This window comes from Thalassophryne amazonica, chromosome 17, assembly GCF_902500255.1.
Source record: "Thalassophryne amazonica chromosome 17, fThaAma1.1, whole genome shotgun sequence".
NCBI classification, from domain to species: Eukaryota; Metazoa; Chordata; class Actinopteri; order Batrachoidiformes; family Batrachoididae; genus Thalassophryne; species Thalassophryne amazonica.
The window spans coordinates 54,826,009-54,845,350 of NC_047119.1; the positions used below are offsets into that span (position 1 = coordinate 54,826,009).

At 41.9% G+C, this 19,342-nt stretch overlaps 2 protein-coding genes across 2 annotated transcripts in view; both read right to left on the minus strand.

Moving 5' to 3' along the window:
- LOC117529200 (thymic stromal cotransporter homolog) overlaps nucleotides 1-8,693 on the minus strand; it is a 33,370-nt gene extending 24,677 nt beyond the window's left edge. The window contains exons 1-2 of the mRNA XM_034191904.1: nucleotides 8,689-8,693; nucleotides 4,862-4,865 (exon numbers count right to left, since the gene is read on the minus strand). The gene's annotated coding sequence lies outside the window, so the exon portion shown is untranslated. The remainder of the gene's footprint in view (nucleotides 1-4,861; nucleotides 4,866-8,688) is intronic.
- The window catches only part of LOC117529108 (A-kinase anchor protein 2), a 187,401-nt gene that overhangs the window by 6,992 nt on the left and 161,067 nt on the right, over nucleotides 1-19,342 (minus strand). Inside the window, 5 exon segments of the mRNA XM_034191808.1 lie at nucleotides 1,832-3,278; nucleotides 5,550-5,651; nucleotides 5,753-5,851; nucleotides 11,641-11,997; nucleotides 12,529-12,744. Of these exon segments, the coding sequence (XP_034047699.1) occupies nucleotides 1,832-3,278; nucleotides 5,550-5,651; nucleotides 5,753-5,851; nucleotides 11,641-11,997; nucleotides 12,529-12,744 (2,221 nt within the window).

Below are 19,342 nucleotides of genomic sequence, written 5' to 3' on the forward strand. Positions count from 1 at the left end.
CAACTTCTCAGACAAAGGAATTCCGACGAGGGGCTGGACGACTCCTCCCACAAGGAGTGCTCACAGGTGAATGACGTCACCGACAGGCGTGGAAAAACTCACGCATGCGCACGAGGGTTCAAGCATGTCTGACGTAAAAACATATGAATGAAATCCGTAGTTTTTGAAAAAAATAAAAAGGACCTATACTTTATGGACAGCCCTCGTACATTGATTCTAATGTATTTTGACCTGCTGAATTCAAAAATTACAGTTAACCCTTCACCCCTTATTTGCATAAAACAGCAAGATCACCCATTTTCCTTATTAGCCTCCTTATATGTTCCAGAAATAAAATGAAAAAAAAAAAAAACCATCAAGTATTTTGGTGAGATTAACTGCAAAATAAATAACTATATTAAAGCTGTACCTGTAACCCTGTATCCCCAATTTGCATAATTAAGATCAGTATTTTCAATACTGTTATTCCTCCAGTTATATGACATTCATATATATAATTAATGATATTTGATTTTAAGGTTAAAGTAGAGTAGCTGAAGATGCCAAATTTTCCAAGGCAGTAATTGCTGTCAGTTTTTATTTTAGGAAATTAAAATAAATCTAAACTTGTGCTTCTTTTTTTTTTAGATTGACATTATGTAAGGAAACGCATGTTTCCAGGATAAATAAGCATGTCTCTCAAAGATTAAAATATGGGAAAATTGTGTACATATGAATCTAACACTGTATGTGACAAACAAATATCAATATCAATATTCCTATAAGTCTAACAGGAACATTACCTTATAGACAACACTATATATAATACAATTTTTGTATGGATGGAAATCATTTTAACAAACACAAGTGTTTATTTCCACTAGATCTACGACACATCCACATTACAGCAGTTAACGCTACATTTGCATTTACATTTCTGCATTTGCAGTGACGAGAGGAACAGCCAGATGTGCAACTGCAGCTCACAAGTTGCAAGCAGGATTCTGGTACAGGGGGCACTGTCAGCAGAGTTGGCATTAGCTGTCCATTCCTCCTCTCCCAGCCCATGATGACGGCTGCTGGGACTTGAGGAAATGCTTTGTGTGCTCGCAGCCGAGTTGCTGGCTGAAGACGACTCCTTTTGATATGAAGTTGTGCAGCATCACTTGTTGGTGGCAAAAGCTCTTGCTTCACTCCTTTCTTAAACAGACTGACCCTGGCACTGTCAGTGGAATTGTCAGTAGTGCCATAAACAAAGACATATGAACTTCTCAGCATTTGTCTGTGTAGCCCTGAGTAGAGGTTGCCGTCCAAGGTCACCGAATATTTTTAGGGCTGTCTTCTTAATGTGTCCAGCAAAGTAGGAAGTCGAATTGATTCCAATGAGTGCATGGAAGGGAAGCAACATCTTCACATCATCATTCAGGGCACTGGCCTTGATGACATGTTTCAGGCATGTGAGAGGTAAATAAAGAAATTTGCAAAATTGGATAATTTTGGATAATCAAATTTGATAAATTGGATGGCCATGTTGTTTTATGCAAACCTTAGCAACAGCAATTTCTGAATTCAGCAGGTGAAGTTTCATTTTATTTTACAGAGCAACACAAACAAACATGTAGACAATTTGACTAAACAGGTGGCCATGTTGTTTTTTGCTACTTAAGGGGTAGAGGAGTAGAAATACAACTTGGCAACAGCAATTTCTGAATTCAGCAGGTCAAAAGAGATATGCCTTGAGCAGTCTACTTTTCTGAAAATAGAACCTTGCTAAATAGCTCCTCAGTGACATACAAAAATGCAAATAGACCTTTCGACAATCTAGTTTGGGAAGAGTTAGAGACCAACTAACCTGGTGCTGTTCTCGCTGTCAGGGTGAGTCTCGTTGGCAGGCTGTTGCTCTTCATCTTGTCTGCTGGAGATATGGTGGTTTTCCGCACCCCGGCCCTTCCTGCACCATGGTTAATGCTGGAGGAGCTGCTGTGGTGGCCGATAATGACAGGCTGAGCCTGCCTCTGCTTTTTCAGCTCTTCTTCTCTCTGCTGAGCAGCTCGGATCTCTTCCTCGATCATGGACAAAGTCTGCTGCTTCCTGGAGCGCAGCCGGAACGGGCCGCTCGCTGCCTCACTCTCATGTCCTCGTGCTGCTGCTGCTGTGCTTCGCAGCTCCGCTGCTTCTGAGTATTTTGTGAAGTAGCTGAACTCTGGTTTCTCTGGACTTGGAGGAGAAGGGGGACAGTAGACTGGAGCCGGCCTGCACACTGTAGGTGCTGAGACAGGAGCTGGAGCTGGAGCTGGGGTTGAGGCAGCAAGTGCTCTGGCATACGAGGACTGGATTTTGATCCTCGGACCACCTTCTCTGGGTCTTTGTGGTGGTGAGATTGGCTGGGATTGTGGTGGAGACGGTATTTGTTGCTGTGGTTGTTGTGCTGGACTGGAGTGCTGCTGTGAGTCTGAGAACATCTCTGGAGGAAAGACTGATACCTCTGACCGACTGTCTGGCCTTGATAGGTTGGCCAGACCGGGACTGGAAGATAGAGGTGATGGAAGACCAGGTGCTCCATCAGAAGACACAGGGGAGGTGGAAACTGGCACTGGGCTACTGGAAAGAGGTTTGGTAGCAGAAGATGAAGACAGGCGGGGGCTCGTCAGTGAAGAATCCAAGTCATTAAGAGGCGGCTGCCAGTTCCCTCCATTCTGAGCTGCCAAGGCGTTCTGAATTGCATTTTGGACGAGTACGCCTGCATGATATTCCAGCTCCTCTTCTGTTGGGCTGCCACTGCTTTGCCCATTAACTGGTGTGGTGGGCTGTGGGGTTGGCGGTGACACCGGGGTAAGGGGTAATGGTGTAGGGGGCAGTGAAGCTCCGCTGTCAGATACATTATCCAAGCTGAACACAGTTGTGTCCTGAGAACGAAGCGATAACTCGTCTAATCCCGAGTCAGACTCCTCCGTGTGAAAAGCAGGGTGGAACTGGCTTTTCCCTTCCTCCTCCCCGCGCAGGATCGTCATTACAGCTCGGGCACATGTAAACTCTCCTGCAATTCCTTCATCAGACCAGGTCACATGACTCTCTACGGTTTCTGAAACAGCATCACCGCTCCCTTGGCTGCCTCTGATGCCAGGTTTGGAGAAAGGTTTAGCGGAATATATATGAGGGGCTACATCCTTTTTGATGGCCTCCCCTTGTAGAAACTGCTTCCTGGCAGACAAGAAATCAATCTGCTCCTCCACAATGTCTTCCTTCCTGGTTAAACCTGGATCGAAGGTGACGACTGTGGGGGGACCCGACACCTGTGGCTTCAATTAGCGATAAGAGAAAAGAAAGCAAAGAGATGGTTAAGAAAGACAAAAGGATGGAAAGTCCCCATAAATATTCATATTCAGCTTCCTATCCTTCATTAGTTGTGTCCTTAGATCTGCAGACAGGCAGGATTCTCCGTGTTGGTACGTAACTCCACTTTGTAACACTGAAATTAAGGCAAAACCAGCAAATACAGAAAACACCTGCATGATGCTGTTGCACCAAAAACATCTCAGTGTTTGCACAAAAAAGTGTTGTGCAAACACTGAGAACAAATATAACCTGCAGCACACACAACAATTTAATGGGAAAAGTGTCTGCTGCAAATTCACACAATGCAGAAAAACTTTGCAAAGCTCCATAACACAATAGAAGTACTGACAACATTAAAAACGATTTCTGCTCAGAGGACTGTTCCTGATGGTCCTTGTAGCGCACTGCGGTGTTCTGTTCTTATCTACCTGCTCTGCTAAGGTGAAGAAATTCACCTATTTCCTTTATTGATGATTTTACTCTTAAGACAGCTATAATTTCATGTTTTATTTGTTTAAGTACAATGCACTGAACATCAAAAGTTGTCTGGATAAAAACGTCTTTTTGTGTTGTTTGTACTTCTGTTGTATTGTGGAGCTTTGCAAAGTATTTCTGTGTTCTGTTTGTGTATTTTGCCTGAATGTGTAGCAGATACATTAAATTAAACTGTTGCCTGTGCTTTAGATAATTTGTTTGCGTTTTCTATGTTTGCAAGCATTTTTCAATTAGCAAGATGTTTTTTGATGGAACAACCTGTTGATGAATTGATTCAAATGGAGTTTTTTAAAATTTGTAAATGTTTTAAGCATCTGCTAGCCTTGTGGCCCCCAATCAGCCTCCGTATTTGCCGACACTGTGGATGCAACAGTAACGGTGCACAGACTCAGTGAAACAAGTCTGAGTCCTGCCGTCAGTTATGTGACACTTCATGAATGTAACTCACACCGCTTGTACAAAGGCCTCAGTACTGCAAATGACACCACCCTGACAAGGATTGACAACAAAGAATCTGATGTAGTGACCAGCTGCTGATATCAAGAGGTGTGCAGTTTTATATCACGTGATGCTCCTCTGTGGTTCGAGACTTCTAATTAGGGATGGGTATTGATAAGATTTTATTGATATCGATGCCATTATCGATTCCCTTATCGATACCTCTTGTGAATTTTCTGTGTACTAAAAGTAGGCTTTACAGGTTTTCTATGTCAACAACATTTTATTAAGTCTTAAAGTAAATAAATATGAAATTGGTCACTGGATCTTTGATGTCTGGACATAAATAAAAATAAAAAAGATCTATAGTTTTTGTTAAAAGCATTTCCTTTCAGACATTAATGGCACAAATCTAACTCCATACCTCTGAGCTGAGCTCAGCCGGCTGCGCTGCACGTCAGCATCAATATAATTCATAAAGAACACAGGACGTCTCATTTTGGGAGGAAAAAATGTTTTCGTCTGTCGTAGTTTGTTGTCTGTGTTACAACGTTTGGAAAGACGTGTCATTTGATTTAAAACTGTGATTCGCTTTGAAGGTATTAATTGCGACCGGACTCTTAACTTGACTCGGCAGAGAGAGGCGCAGCATTTGGAGCTGTGCGAACGGAACACAGGACGATTCTTGTTTCTTGCCCGCAACAAGACGAGTCCCAGTTAGTGACTTTAATCCACACAAAGGTGACTCATGATTGACATCTTTAAATGGCTTTGAGAGGGGTTAAGAAGTGGACTTGTCACTTCTGAAAAGCAGCGAAGCAGCGTATCGGAGCACTACTACGTTGCTTCAAGCTTCAAGCAGAGCCGCTGCAGAAGCAGTTGATTGCAAACCCACTGCAGGGTCTGCAATCATCTTAGAGAAATGATTATTTTCCCTCAAAAACAACGGCCGCTCTGAAGGACCGATAAGGGAATCGTTAAGCAAAAAGGCTGTTGATGTCGGTGGATCGAATAATTTCTTAATGATTCTTGAAAAGAACCGGTTTTCTATACCCAACCCTACTTCTAATATGTGCTTATTTAAGAAAACCTCTATGTATATATGAATACAAAGGAAGATGCTGAACCTTTAACACTGTAATCAGCTCAGTTGTGGTACATCTTCTTTTTCAAAGTCTGATGTATCATGTGAGCCGCTGAACACGAGTTTGGCCGTCTGTAGTTTAACTCAACCTAAACAATTATATTTTTTATAACAACGGTCCACTGATATCATCTCATATTTCTGTGATGTGTGTTACCTGTGTGTAGGTATATGGGTGATTCTGTCTCTGCTGTTTCCTCTCTTGGTATTTCCGCAGCGACTCCAGCTGCTCTGGGTCCAGCTGTTCTTCCAAAGGAACCTTGAATGACAATTAAACCATCTACTTGTCACCAGTCAACTGTTCCAAATTCAGTATAACACAAGAAACTGATGAACAGCTCAGAGAGAGGAGGAGGCTACCTCCTGAGGAGGGTTCCACCAGCGCTGAGCAATCCCGGGGGTTTTCTTCACCGCCTGGTCTCTGATCAGCTCCTGACGCTCACGTTCCAACTCCAGAACCTGACAGTAAAGCAGGAGAAGAAAAGCGGAAAAGAAGAAGGAAAATGTCAACTCAGTCAGAACTATGTAGGTTTAACGGGGCTGATTTGTTCATACACGGTCTATATGCACATCTGCTTGCAAATCATCTTCCAGACATGAAAATCCTCAACCAGGGGAAGACCGTGGAATTAAACCGGAGAGCCGTGGCAACCTCGTTTTGGGAGAGACTGATAAAGTGAGCGAGGACAGCCGACTTTGCTGGATTGTTTTGTAATTATGCTGAAAGTCTGAATTATCTGCAGAAAGTAATTAACACAGTAAATGAACCGAACTACAGTGAAGTTTGATTTGGACAAGGCCACCAATGCTGGTCCGTACTTCGGCCCAAGGATCTTTCGAACCTCTCAAATCAAAGTGAGAACTCCGAACCAAACAGGGTTGGTGTAAAATGTCCCTGAGGTGCCCAGTTTATTGCCTGAATCTCTAAGTGCCCGGCGTAAAACCTGTGCCAAATCAATAAGCGGATCCATACCAGATCTGCTGTTCGGACCTTGAGAAAAAAAAAAACTGGAGCAGCCACAAGAAAGGCAGAAAATCCTCAAAACAATCTTGACAACAAATAGAATCTTTAATTTGTGGCACCAGTTGCTTCATGCTAATAACACCACAAACAAAACAACACAGTTAACTTCAAAAACGTTATATTTCCACTTGAAATTAGGTTTTTGGGTTTGCGCTGGCTATGAAAATGGGTGGGACATTGTGAGCATTGCCCCGATACCACACTGTTCTGAACTTCACTCATATATCCGTCACTGTTGTTGATCGATCAGCCTCCTCCATGTCATCAAACAGACATATGAGCTCACAGCCACGCCCCTTTCGTAAACAGAAATACTGGTTTTGTCAAATGACATTCAAGCATGCAACTCTGACAGACAGCTGTCCACATTTGCTGTCTATCCTAGTTCAGCTGACAAGATAACAGATAATTATTCATTTAAATGGGAAGAAAAGTCATCTCATCACCAAATCCCATTTGATTGGATTAAACATTTTATATGCTCCTTAAAACAGAAATAAAAGAATTTTTGCATGTAGCTATAAAAACATACTTTTAGTTCATGGGTTCTGTGTATATTCTGTACCACTTAAGGGGATTAAATGACATTTACAAATCCGGCCTCAGTGTACCATGGTCATCCAAAAATTTATGGTGACCATTCAGAGTGGCAGCTACAGCCAAGCTGACAAGGGTCAACATTTAAAAATGCTCCAATCATATTGAAAACTATACTACATTATTTGTATGATCACAGAGATTCCAAAAAGGTATAATTTGGATTTTCTATGACTGAATGTCCTGGACTTATGGGGTAAAAACAGCAAAAAATGGTGACAAAGGTCAATTTAAGTTTGTACAGGGGCCAAAAATTAAAATTGCTCCAATTTTGCTTAAAAAAAGATTCAACTATTGGTTATGTTAATAGGATGATGAATGGAATTGTTTTGACTGTGTTGAATGTTTGGTCTTCAAAGCAAAGGTCAAACAAAATGGACTTCCATTGGATTCTATGACATATGTTACCCCATAATGTGATGACTAATTATAACAGATGGCACAAACTATTCCTTTTTAAAACTTTTCAACATGATAGAAAAAATTTTAATTGTTGACCCCTGTGTTATCCTTCACTGACCCCTCCTTCCCCACTTAGCTGAAGCTGCACCCTGAGATGGCCACCATACATATTATGTAGGCCACAGTATGCTGGATTTTAACCCCCAATCTCAATTCTCTTTTGTACCCCTTCCCCTTCCCCTTGGCGCTACCCCTACCCCTTTAAAACAAGGGGTAAGGCGAAGGGGTATGCCTCTAGCCCTATGAATTGAGACACCCCCACCTTAGGAAAAAAAAAATTTAAAAAAAACTGCCAGTGTCAAACTGCCATCTTCACTGTTTGTTAACATGGCAACCGAAATGCACCTTGTTGCAGTAGTCTGTTTGCTTTTTATTTTCCTCGCCTTTCTGTGTAAATGCAAAGAAATAGAAGTCGCAGATTTCTTCAACGCAGCGCAATCATGTCATGTTAATTAATGTAATTAATTTGTAATTTAGAAAAATAATAATAATTAATAGTATTAATATTAATAGTATTAGTGTTAATAGTATTAATAATTAATTAATTAGTAATTAATTAACACTGTTTAGAAAGTTATAACTTGCCAAAAAACTTTACAGGCAGTTGTCTGACAACAACGTGTATGCTGCTGGATGCATGTTGCGTATATTGTCGTTCTGAAGAATATCGTAACGTCGCTCGTGCGCTGAGGCGTTAATGCATATACACACACGAACTCTACGATAAGACACTTTTATTTCTCACAATGGAGAAAATCATGATAAAGGATAAGCACGTTGGCGGCACAGTGGGTTAGTGGTTAGCACTGTTGCCTCACAGCGAGAAGGTCGTGGGTTCAATTCCCGTGGACTTTCTGTGTGGAGTTTGCATGTTCTCCCCATGTTTGCGTGGGTTTCCTCCGGGTGCTCCGGTTTCCTCCCACATCCAAAGACATGCGGGTTAAGTGGATTGGAATCTTTAAATTGTCCTTAGGTGTGCGTGTGGGTGTGTCTGTGTTTGTTTGTCTGTTTGTGGCCCTGCGACAGACCAGCGTTCCTATGACTGCTGGGATAGGCTCCAGCCTCCCGCGACCCTTAATTGGACTAAGCGGTAGAAGATGGATGGATGGATAAGCACGTTAATTTGTATGTTCATAAATCTTTGGATAATATCAATCCCTGCTGTCTGTAACACATGTGTATTTTGTAAACAAACAGGGAGCCCTGAACACACTCAACTCCTAATAAGAAAATGAGGCAGAAAATGAGGAGAAGTTTCATCATTGGGAATAAGTTGGAAAATATATACACACACACATGTATATGTGTAACACATAACCTGACGTCCTAACAGACTGATATTATTTGTCAAGGAAATTTCTAAAGGAAATAGTGCTGGATGCAAAAAAAATGGGAGAATTTGAAAAAGAAATATAAGGTTAACAGAACTACATGCAGCCCAAAACATACATACAGGTGCTGGTCATATCATTAGAATATCATGAAAAAGTTGATTTATTTCAGTAATTCCACTCAAAAAGTGAAACTTGTATAATGTATACATTCACTGCACACAGACCAATATATTTCAAGTGTTTATTATTATGAATTATTATAATAATAATCAATAATATAGTAATAATTATTATTGTTTGATTAATCATTAATTGATTGATTGGTAATTAATTATTAATTAATTTGTAATTAAAATAAATAAACACTCTACATGCAGTGCTTAGTGCTCCAAACGGAGTGTGCATCCAGATTCACTCCAAAAGGAGGGGTTTGAAGCCCTCCGCCTTGCTCCAAAGAGAATTGAGACACCCTTCTGTCTCTTGTGCCCGTGCAAAACGGAGGGGAAGGGGTAAGGGGAAGGGCCAAGGGGTAGAATTGAGATTCAGCCTGTGTTGTTTATACCCCTTAAAGTGGATATGACACCTAAAAAATTAGGGAAAACTGATATAAATATCAAAATATACATACAGTATAGTAAGTTGAAAGTGGTTTTAATCGTTATCACTGACAAATAAAGTTTGTACAGCTTCTCAAAAGTGTGTTTCTTGGAAAGCGCGCTGGCAGCATTCCATCAGCGGTCACGTGATGCCGTGATGTCACAGCGTGGAGAGTCCCGTCTTTGTCTGTTCGACTGACAACAGGAACAGACAGACCTCAGCATGGACAGTGACGAGATCGAGAACTTTTCTGACTCCTCTTCAAGTGTGGATTATTTCTGTGAGGAAATCGAGACTGACTCGGATCCTGAGGATGTCGCAGCAGTGATTAGACCCTACAGATTGGAGCCGTATCTTTCGGACGAACATTCAAACCAGGAGCATTCTGGCAGCGAAAATAATGCCAACGGTGTTTATGGCAGAGCCGAAGCAGAGGCAAGAGACGTGCCAATTCAAATGGATTTTGAAAGGCTGCAGAATACGGAATGGTAAGGTAGGCTTTGATTTTTGTTGCTGCTGTTTATAACATTATAATTATAGCATTTTCGATTGTAGCATCTGTTTACCGCCTTTGTTATTGTTCCAGAGCCACGATAGTGTAGCTACTACTTGCGGACCACCGTCATTACCTTCCGGTTTTTGCCGTTTTCGAGTGCCTGGCATTGCATTCATCTGTGTTTAGTTACATTTTCACGAAAGAATAGGAAATAAACGGCGAAAGTTTTGAAAAAGATACCAAAAACAACAGTGAACATGCTGCCGCTGTGTTTACTATGTATTGCACTGATATTTTTACAAGTTCCTTGACCATTTCAAGATTATTGTGAACATATTATTTGGGGTTGACATTTTAGGTGTTCCTGTGAGCGGTGAAAACATGGAGACGGTAGAGGAAAGTGTCTGCTGTCGGGAGCAAATGCGGGTGTGCGAGCGGAGGGAGCGGCAGCCTGACATTTCGTACATCGCACAACACCGCGGCTTTCGATCAATCTGCCTGGACTTGAAAAGGCTAAAACCTTTCAACCTTGTGTTTGTGCAATATGCTGCGACACACTGGTCAGGCATGTCGACAAACAAGTCCCTCAGAGCTGTGTTTAATCAAAGTTTCTGCTGCTAAAAAAAGTGTAAACAACGGCCGCCAGGTGCGCAAGCCGATACGGTCTACACGCAGTGATGTATTTCAGATTTGGTGCTCAGCAGGAAGCTGGTCACGGGGCGTGCACATTTTTCAGTGGCGGGACGTTCAAATGTTGTATATAACGGGAGAACCGCATCCATTTTCCCAAAACGCTTAGGTTGACCAAATTATATAACCTTTGTTACATGTAATAAGACTATGTTGTCTTTAAGTGTCAGCTTTTCTCAGTGTGTTCTGCAAACCACTGGCGGTCTGTGAGTGACCCCTAGTGGTCTGTGAGTATATTGATAAAATATCACATTTTAAATGAATATATTAATTTAACAGGGTTTCTCAAATGAGTCCAATGACTAATAGAAAATAATATATTATTGTAATATACTGTTGGAGTGGTAAGCAGCAGACCTGCTGTTTTAGGATATTCTGGGAATTGGGTGGTGTGCAAGCTTTTTTTAATTTTTATTTTAATGGTTAAGTGGTCCTTGCTATGAAAATGTTTGAGATAAACGGCCTTAAGTGGTACATATTAGGTCAAAATTTCATATTTGATGTACACATTTTAAGATAAGTACTTGAAAAGTGCAACTTTCATTTTAGCCTGACTTTAATTAAGGACAATACATAATTTTTAACTGCATAACAGTGCCCCCTAAATGCATTACTACTCCACAGGAGCTATGTCTCTGTCCTTAAATGAACTAAAGGTACTGGGAATTTATTTCACATACTTGATCAATAACTGATTTCAAAACCACTTCAACTGGTCATCTGTTTCCTTCCTGTTTTTTAATTGTTTTGTTCTTTTTTTTTTTTTTTAAAGAAGACCACATCTGACCTTTTGAACTCTGCCGTCACATTGTGCACGTGTGTCATTCAGGGTTACAAAGCTTTTAATTTTAAAATCTATTGACTCTTTCTGACTTCACTCCCTGATGAGGTGAGCACAGCGTGTCCCGTGTTCATCAATGAAAAAGACAGAAGCCATTCAAAACGCATCAGGGTTTGGATCCAACCCCTCAGAGAACTGCGTTGTGCACTCACAGTGCCGAGTGTCTGAATACAGCGTGTACTCATAAATTCTCCAACAGTTGTTCACCTCCTCCGAGGGCCGTCTCCTCGTCACTCTCACCGGCTGCTCCTCCCCTGGAGAGAAGAGCTTTGATGGCCGTATCTCCTCATGAAATGCTCTCAGCTCAAACTTCGCCTTGTGGTGCTCTGGCTCCTCCCCCTGCATGTGCCCATTGGCTCTCACCGCCTCCTGATGGACGAATGTGGCTTTTCGCTGCCCCTCCACCGTGATCGACTGGTGACTGGCAAGAGAGGAGGCCGACACGCAGACAGACGGCAACGATCCGTCAATACTGATCGGTTTGGAGTGTTCAAAAGGGGAGGAGCTTCCATTATTGGGTGTTTCTGATGCAGCATCCAACACCTGGTCCAGGTAACAGATCTCCTGGAGACACATAAAAGGTTGAGCCACGTATGGTTTTAATGCAGGGAAAACAAACAGGACAATTAAAAGCAATTGTAAAAGCATAACTGCATTATTACAATAACCAAAAACGTTTTTAGAAATATACTACAGCATTACACCTCATTTAGCCCCTCCCCCTAAAAAACATATATATATATAAGTTTAAGATCAAGACCAAGGTCAAAGGTCAAATATGGTGTTAATGCCATGATTCGAAATGTCCAAGCAAAAAGCAATAAATGTGGAATATGTCGCATGTTCGTTCTGGTTTATTTGTACTGTATTTTGATAATGGTACACATGAGAAAACTTCCCAAAACATTTATCATTTACATCAAAGCATCCTAACCGTGACCCAAAGGAACTCGAGCGACTGAGACGCCACCTGCAGCTGAACAGATTTTTATGTTTATAAAACTATATTGCTGAGGAAATACAAATAAAAGTAACAGAAAACTACACAGCACTTTGCCTTCCATTTATTTATTTTTTAAAATAGAACATTCTTACCTGCACCACCTCCGTGTCAGGAGCTTCTTCTTTCACGCCTAAGGCGTTGTGCGCTCGCTCACTGGTGTTGCTGAGGCAGCACAGCTGCTGACTCTCCAGTTCCATGGTCGCAGGCCTGTCAGTTATCACGCTGACTGACTCCTGAAAACTCACGCTCTTTAGGGCTCGCTCTCTTGGTGTTGGATCAGTGACATCATCGGCTGCACGCCATGATTCCTGTGCCAAAAAATAAATAAAATAATAATAATGTGATTAGAGGGGTCAGATACAAAAGACATTTCATAGAAACACAAAACATAAATCTATCTGTTTGGGCTGAAGTGAAGCCTCACAAGCAAAGCATGTTGTGACATATTCTGGTCACTATGGGGCGCCAACACACACATTACTACTTTACAAGACCAGGAGCTTCCACCAGTGAGATGCTGCAAAACCTGAAAGGACCAAATTAAACAGTGTAATTTTTTGCATTAATTTAAAATTTTTACCTACAATATCACCGGAATCTTTAAAAGGTGAAGCTATTCAAGCATTTGTGCTCACCTGTGCCAATCAGTATATTCTATATTTTATGGAATCATAAATAAATAAATAAAATAAAAATGTACTTCTTTTTCTCAAGGTGAAAACAAATCTCTAAACACCTAAATTAAACTAAGGTACCACACTGTTGAATTCTGAAAGACTGAATTAATTAAACTCCAAAGAATATTCTGTCCTTGCAAATATTCTTGCCTGACTAAAGCTAAGTGGCAGGAAAACGTGCATTATATATTTAAAGATATATGTGCACAACTCTTTGCTTTGTTTTTTGTATTTTATATAACCTATATCACATTATGGAGATTTGTTTTCACTTTGCGTGATTTTATAAATGTATGTATGTCAATTTTATGTGCTCCTGTCTTCACTCTATTTTCAGTTAAAAAAAAATGTGCACTCTCAGTTTTACTGCCGTTTTACTGTTTAGTCATGTGACAGGTTGTTGACCCCAGTCTTTGTTGAGTGTGTGTCTAGAGATTTAATGAGAGCTCTTCTCACACTCCTCCGGAGGAAGCTTTCCTCCTGCCCTCAAACAGTAAAATCCTCAGTCTCGTTAACAGACTTTTTCCAACTGTGACGATGTGCAACCATACACAACAAATACTGTGCACCTGGAAAGTATTCACAGCGCTTTCACTTTTTCCACATTTTATTATGTTACAGCCTTATTCCAAAATGGATAAAATTAATTTATTTTCCTCAAAATTCTACACACAATACCCCATAATGACAATGTAAAAAAAATGGAGTTCACCTGGGGTAAATTCAGTTGATTGGACATGATTTGGAAAGGTACACGCGTGTCTATATACAAAGTCCCACAGTTGACAGCCAGAGCACAAACCAAGCATGAAGACAAAGTAATTTTCTGTAGACCTACGAGACAGGACTGTCTAGAGTGCAAATCTGGGGAAGGGTACAGAAACATTTGGCCTCAATCACAGTGGCCTCAATCACCCATAAATGGAAGTTCAGATCCACCAGGATTCTTCCTAGAGCTGGCCGCCCATCTAAACTGAGCAATTAGAGGAGAAAGGCCTTAGTCGGGGAGGTGACCAAGAACCTGATGGTCACTCTGTCAGAGCTCCAGCATTCCTCTGTGGAGAGAGAACTTTCCAGAAGGACAGCCATCTCTGCAACAATCCACCAATCAGGCCTGTATGATAGAGTGGTCAGACAGAAGCCACTCCTTAGTAAAAGGCACATGGCAGACCACCTGGAGTCTGACAAAAGACACCTGAAGGACTCTCAGACCATGACACACAAAATTCTCTGGTCTGATGAGACAAATATTGAACTCTTTGGCGTGAATGTCAGGTGTCATGTTTGGAGGAAACCAGGCACCACCCCTACAGTGAAGCATGGTGGTGGCAGCATCATGCTGTGGGGATGTTTTTCAGCAGCAGGAACTGGGAGATTAGTCAGGATGAGGAAAAGATGAATGCAGCAATGTACAGAGACATCCTGGATGAAAACCTGCTCCAGAGGCTCTTGACCTCAGACTTGAGCAACAGTTCATCTTTCAGCAGGACAATGACCCTAAGCACAGAGCCAAGATATCAAATGAGTGGCCTCAGGACAACTCTGCTTGTTGAATGTCCTTGCATGGCCCAGCCAAAGCCCAGACATGAATCAGACTGAACATCTCTGGTAAGTTCTGAAAATGGCTGTGCACTGACGCTTCCCATCCAACCTGATGGAACTTGAGAGATGCTGCAAAGAGGAATGAACAAAACTGCCCAAAGATAGGTGCGCCAAGCATGTGGCATCATATTCAAGAAGACGTGAGGCTGTAATTGCTGCCAAAGGTGCATTAACAAAGTATTAAGCAATGGGTGTGAATACTTATGTACATACGGTTTCTTATTTTTTTTAATTTTTAATAAATTTGCAAAAATTTCAAAAATACTTTTTCATGTTGTTATTATAGGGTGTTGCGAGTAGAATTTTGAAGGAAAAAAATTAATTTCATCCATTTTGGAATATGGCTGTAACATAAAATGTGGGAAAAATGAAGCACTGCAAATACTTTTTGGAAGCACTGTATGTTGATCAATGATGTCACTCAAAAACGAACTGCCAATAGGGCAGCACAGTCTCATTTGAACCCTGCATGATATCGCGGGATACACCGTTCTGGTGTACTTTTTAGTTTTTGGCTGCAATCACCGAAGCAGTCGTGAAAAGTGCAGTTTTTTTTTCAGGTCCCAGTGGAGAAGGGAAGACGAGGCAAATGGGAGACGTCGTGTCGGTAAGTGTTAGCCTACACAACTAATCAGAGTAGCTACGTTCTCTCGCCTGCAAAACCGTCTCGACACATTTGAGCTCCATTTCAGACACAAACCGCAACACATGTCCACTTTCCACCATTTTTTCTTTGTCTTTTCACTTTGTTTGCATGTAAGAATGTGCCGTGTTTCTGTCCCCGGAAACAGAGAAATTACATCATAGCTATGCGTCAGATTTGAACCCTTTAGTGCCCTCAAACAAAACTGCGCTGCCCAATTACAAGCTTATTTGAAAGTCTTGTAGTTTGACTCACAGCCAACTGCAACTTTATGAAATCTATTTTCTACTCTACAATACATATGAGCGTGTTAAAAGCAGGTTCTACAGTTTTGTGTGAAATAAGGTGGAGCATCTTGACCACAGTAACCAGATGGCCACACCACAGAGTCTAGTTCTGCTTGAGGTTTCATCCTGTTCCAGGAGAGTTTCTGTAAAAGTACAGTCACATTTGGTTATGATAAAAATAAATGTGACACCCTGACAGCTGTGCCAGCCTTGTGTCTTGACTCACCCGGTGATCACGTTAGTTGGGCAAAATGTTTTCTGTCCCAGATCAATCTTGATCTTATTTACACACTTGAGACAACACCAATAGTGGAACTTGCTGATAAAAACTTTCATCCACAGGCAAATACTGTAGGTAGGTTGTTTCAGGTTGTTTCAGGCTACGTCCCCAGTATGAGCCGATGAAAGAAGCAAACATGAGGAATGTTTTTGACCTGATTCCACAATACTCAAATGTGCCGGCTCAGAGAACTATGCAGCCGTCAATCCACACTACATAAGAGTTGGACTCCCTGGTCCAAATAAAGTGTGGACCATAATGACGTGCATATTACGTGTGTTTGAATGAGAATGACTGCAGAAAAAAGTAATTCCTATAGAGACCCCGACACTTATTGTTGCGGCTTATTCCCATACATCACATGGTGAAGTAGATGAGAGCCAACGACTAAACCTGGATAGCACAACAATCCATCACAAGTTACTTCCCCACCCAAAGCAAATACCCCGTAGAACCACAATGCGGACTGTGTTGGACACAAACGGGTAACGTGTTCAGAAATTAAACCCAGGTTGACATGCTAGTAGGGATGGGGCCTATGCGACCCAAACATAATGGAATGGAATTTTCCGATCCAAGAAAACTCAGAAACGTCTCCACAAGTGCTGCTTTGCTACCCTATTTGCTGCTCGCTGCAGAGGGGAGGGTCTGAACTTAGGGGTGTCTCTCATTAAGACGCGGACTACTGTAATGTGAGACGCCTCCAATCAAGAGATCTCTTCCGCAGTTAGCAGCCAGCTAACAAGCAAGCATTGAGGAATACTGTCGCTGACATGTACGCTGAACCAGGGTCGGACTGGGCACAAATTTCGGCCCTGGCATTTTTCCTCTGGACCAGCCCACTATTGGCCCGACGAATCCACCCCCAAACACGCACACCCACCCGTCCATACCAAACCCCCAATGAACAAATACTATACACCTAAACACGATGAACACACACCTAAACACACACTTTCACTGTCATTTCACCTTGATCATAGTACAAAACGTGGACCCAGTGCCACGAGGGGGCGTCCTGATAACATTAAAGGCAATTACATATTTTGATGAAATTACAAGTTTAAATGACTATATATATATATATATACGTATATATATAAAACATCATGAGGTTTATCACACTGCAGTCATTGTTAAATTATTTCCTTTTGCATTTAGAATAAACACTTGTATTTATTTAGTGTTTGTTTTTCTGGTTGAAATAAGATATAATAAGAATAATCTACCAGACTTCAAAAAATATACAAGTTTCCATGTTATTTTATTTGTCTAAAAATAAATGTCTGAGATTCCTTATGTTAAACAAGAAATTAACTAATCTGAAATAACAGGTGGTTTTAATACAGATGAAAGGTTTCTAAAGAACCATTTATTGATTTATTTACCTATTTCAATTACAAGTGTTCTAAACTTTTTTTAACAGTAATCAGAAATTTTGAGGTAACAACAACAAAAAACCATTTCCAATGATTTTTCTTCAGAAAACTGCTCTATAAATGAGCAGTCCTGTCACACGTTAATATTTTGTAGAGATCGGTGGTTTCTGCACCAATCGGATTGGTCCGATCCATTTTGTAGAGATCAGTGGTTTTCTGCCAAGAGTCTTCCGTGTTTTGACCCGACGCGTTGTTCCTGTTGGACAATGCCAAGGTACATCACAGCTCAGAGTGTCGAACGTTGGCGCACCTCAGCTCGACAGAACACCGGCTCTGTGGTATGCAGGAGATCACTTGACCAAGGGTCTATACATTCAAATAATAATTTTAAAAAATACTGTCATCACTCTTCACTCTTTGTTGTGTGCTGGGGTGTTTGGCTGGCTTGGTTTTCTGTTTCTCCCACCAGGTGGTACGCATTCAGGACTGAGTGGCTGAGCATTAGGACCTCACCCTGAACACCTGAGGCTTGTTTTCACGTGCAGGTCATCAGGACTCACAGCTGTGGTGTATTCTGTCTTGATCAGAGATTGTTGCACTTAAACCTTGAATGCACAGTGTGTGATTGCCAGAGACTCGACCTTGTGAGCAGACATGTGAGATCGACGTCAGGAGAACAATCTCACCATTACGGACGCAGAGACCGCTCCAGGTTTGACGCCACAGTCTGTGAAGGAGGATTGGGTGAGGTCTCACGCTCTTCAGCACACTTCCTGAAGTAATTTGGTTTTGGTGACTTTTATGAAGTAATGACAGTGGATTTGGTGTCCCTCACACCTTGTGTTAGTGAGCTGTCACGTTATGCTAATTGTCTAATCAGCTTCTGCTGCAGTGGAGATTTGAACTGAGTTGTTCCGTGCCTGCAGGGTGAGAAGCTGATATATATTTAAGCCAGGAAGTGTTTGCTGATTGTGTGCACCCTTTTGAGCTGTGTCTCTCTGGGTGGAGAGTGTTGGACTCACCTCATGTTTTCTTTCTTCACAGACTTAGATTTTTTTTTTTTTTTTTGCAAGCTTAAGTTTGGGTCGTGTTTGTTCTTTCTTTTCTCCTCTTCCCGGGGTTTGATGGGACGGTCCTCTGGGGAGGGGGGGTGTTGGTATGGTTGTTTTTTCTTTTCTCCCAGTTTGCACCCCTGGGGTTTGGTTGTGGTGTTCCCTGGGGGGGTTATTGGGGTTTTTCTTTTTGTTTTTTGACTAAGCAGACTCTAAAACATAGTCGAAAGATGGCTGAATGCACAGGTTCAAGAACTCCTGGCCAAAATTGAGCAAAGTGAACGACAGAAGCAAGAGTTGACAGAAACGAATGCAAAGATGCAGTCAGAGGTGGAGACTCTAACAGGTCTGCTAACTGAAGCAGAAGGCAAGACCATCAAATTCAACAAAAGATATCTCTGCACTGGAGTCTCAGTTGCAGGATACTCAGGAGCTGCTCCAAGAGGAAATCCATGGGACACCTTCCTTCTCCATCCGCCTAGGGCAGATGGAGGATGAGGGGAATATTTTGCGGGAGATGCTGAACGAAGAGGAAGAGAGCAAGAAGACTGTGGAGAAGCCAGTTTCTACTCTCTAGACTCAGCTGGCTGAAAGGAAGACAAAGGCAGGATAGGACGCCTTGTCAGTAGAGGGGGCTGAAGAGGGCCTCAAGTGAGTCCAATGGGAGTTTGGACGGTGTTCAGCGACAGCTGGAGTAGAAAAGTTCAGCCTATGGACAAACTGGATAAGACAGAAATCCGTTTGCAGCAAGAGTCGGATGACCTCATGGTGGACCAGGATCACCTTCGGCAGATCGTCTCCAATCTGAAGAGGAAGCAAAGGAAGTTTGACCAGATGAGGGCCAAAGAGAAATGCATTGTTACTCGATATGCAGAGGAGCATTATCATGCCGAAGCGGAGGCCAGGGAGAAGGAGACAAAAGCCTTGACCCTGGCAGGGGAGTTGAAGTCTATAGACCTGAAAGGTGAACTTGACCGGTTTAACCA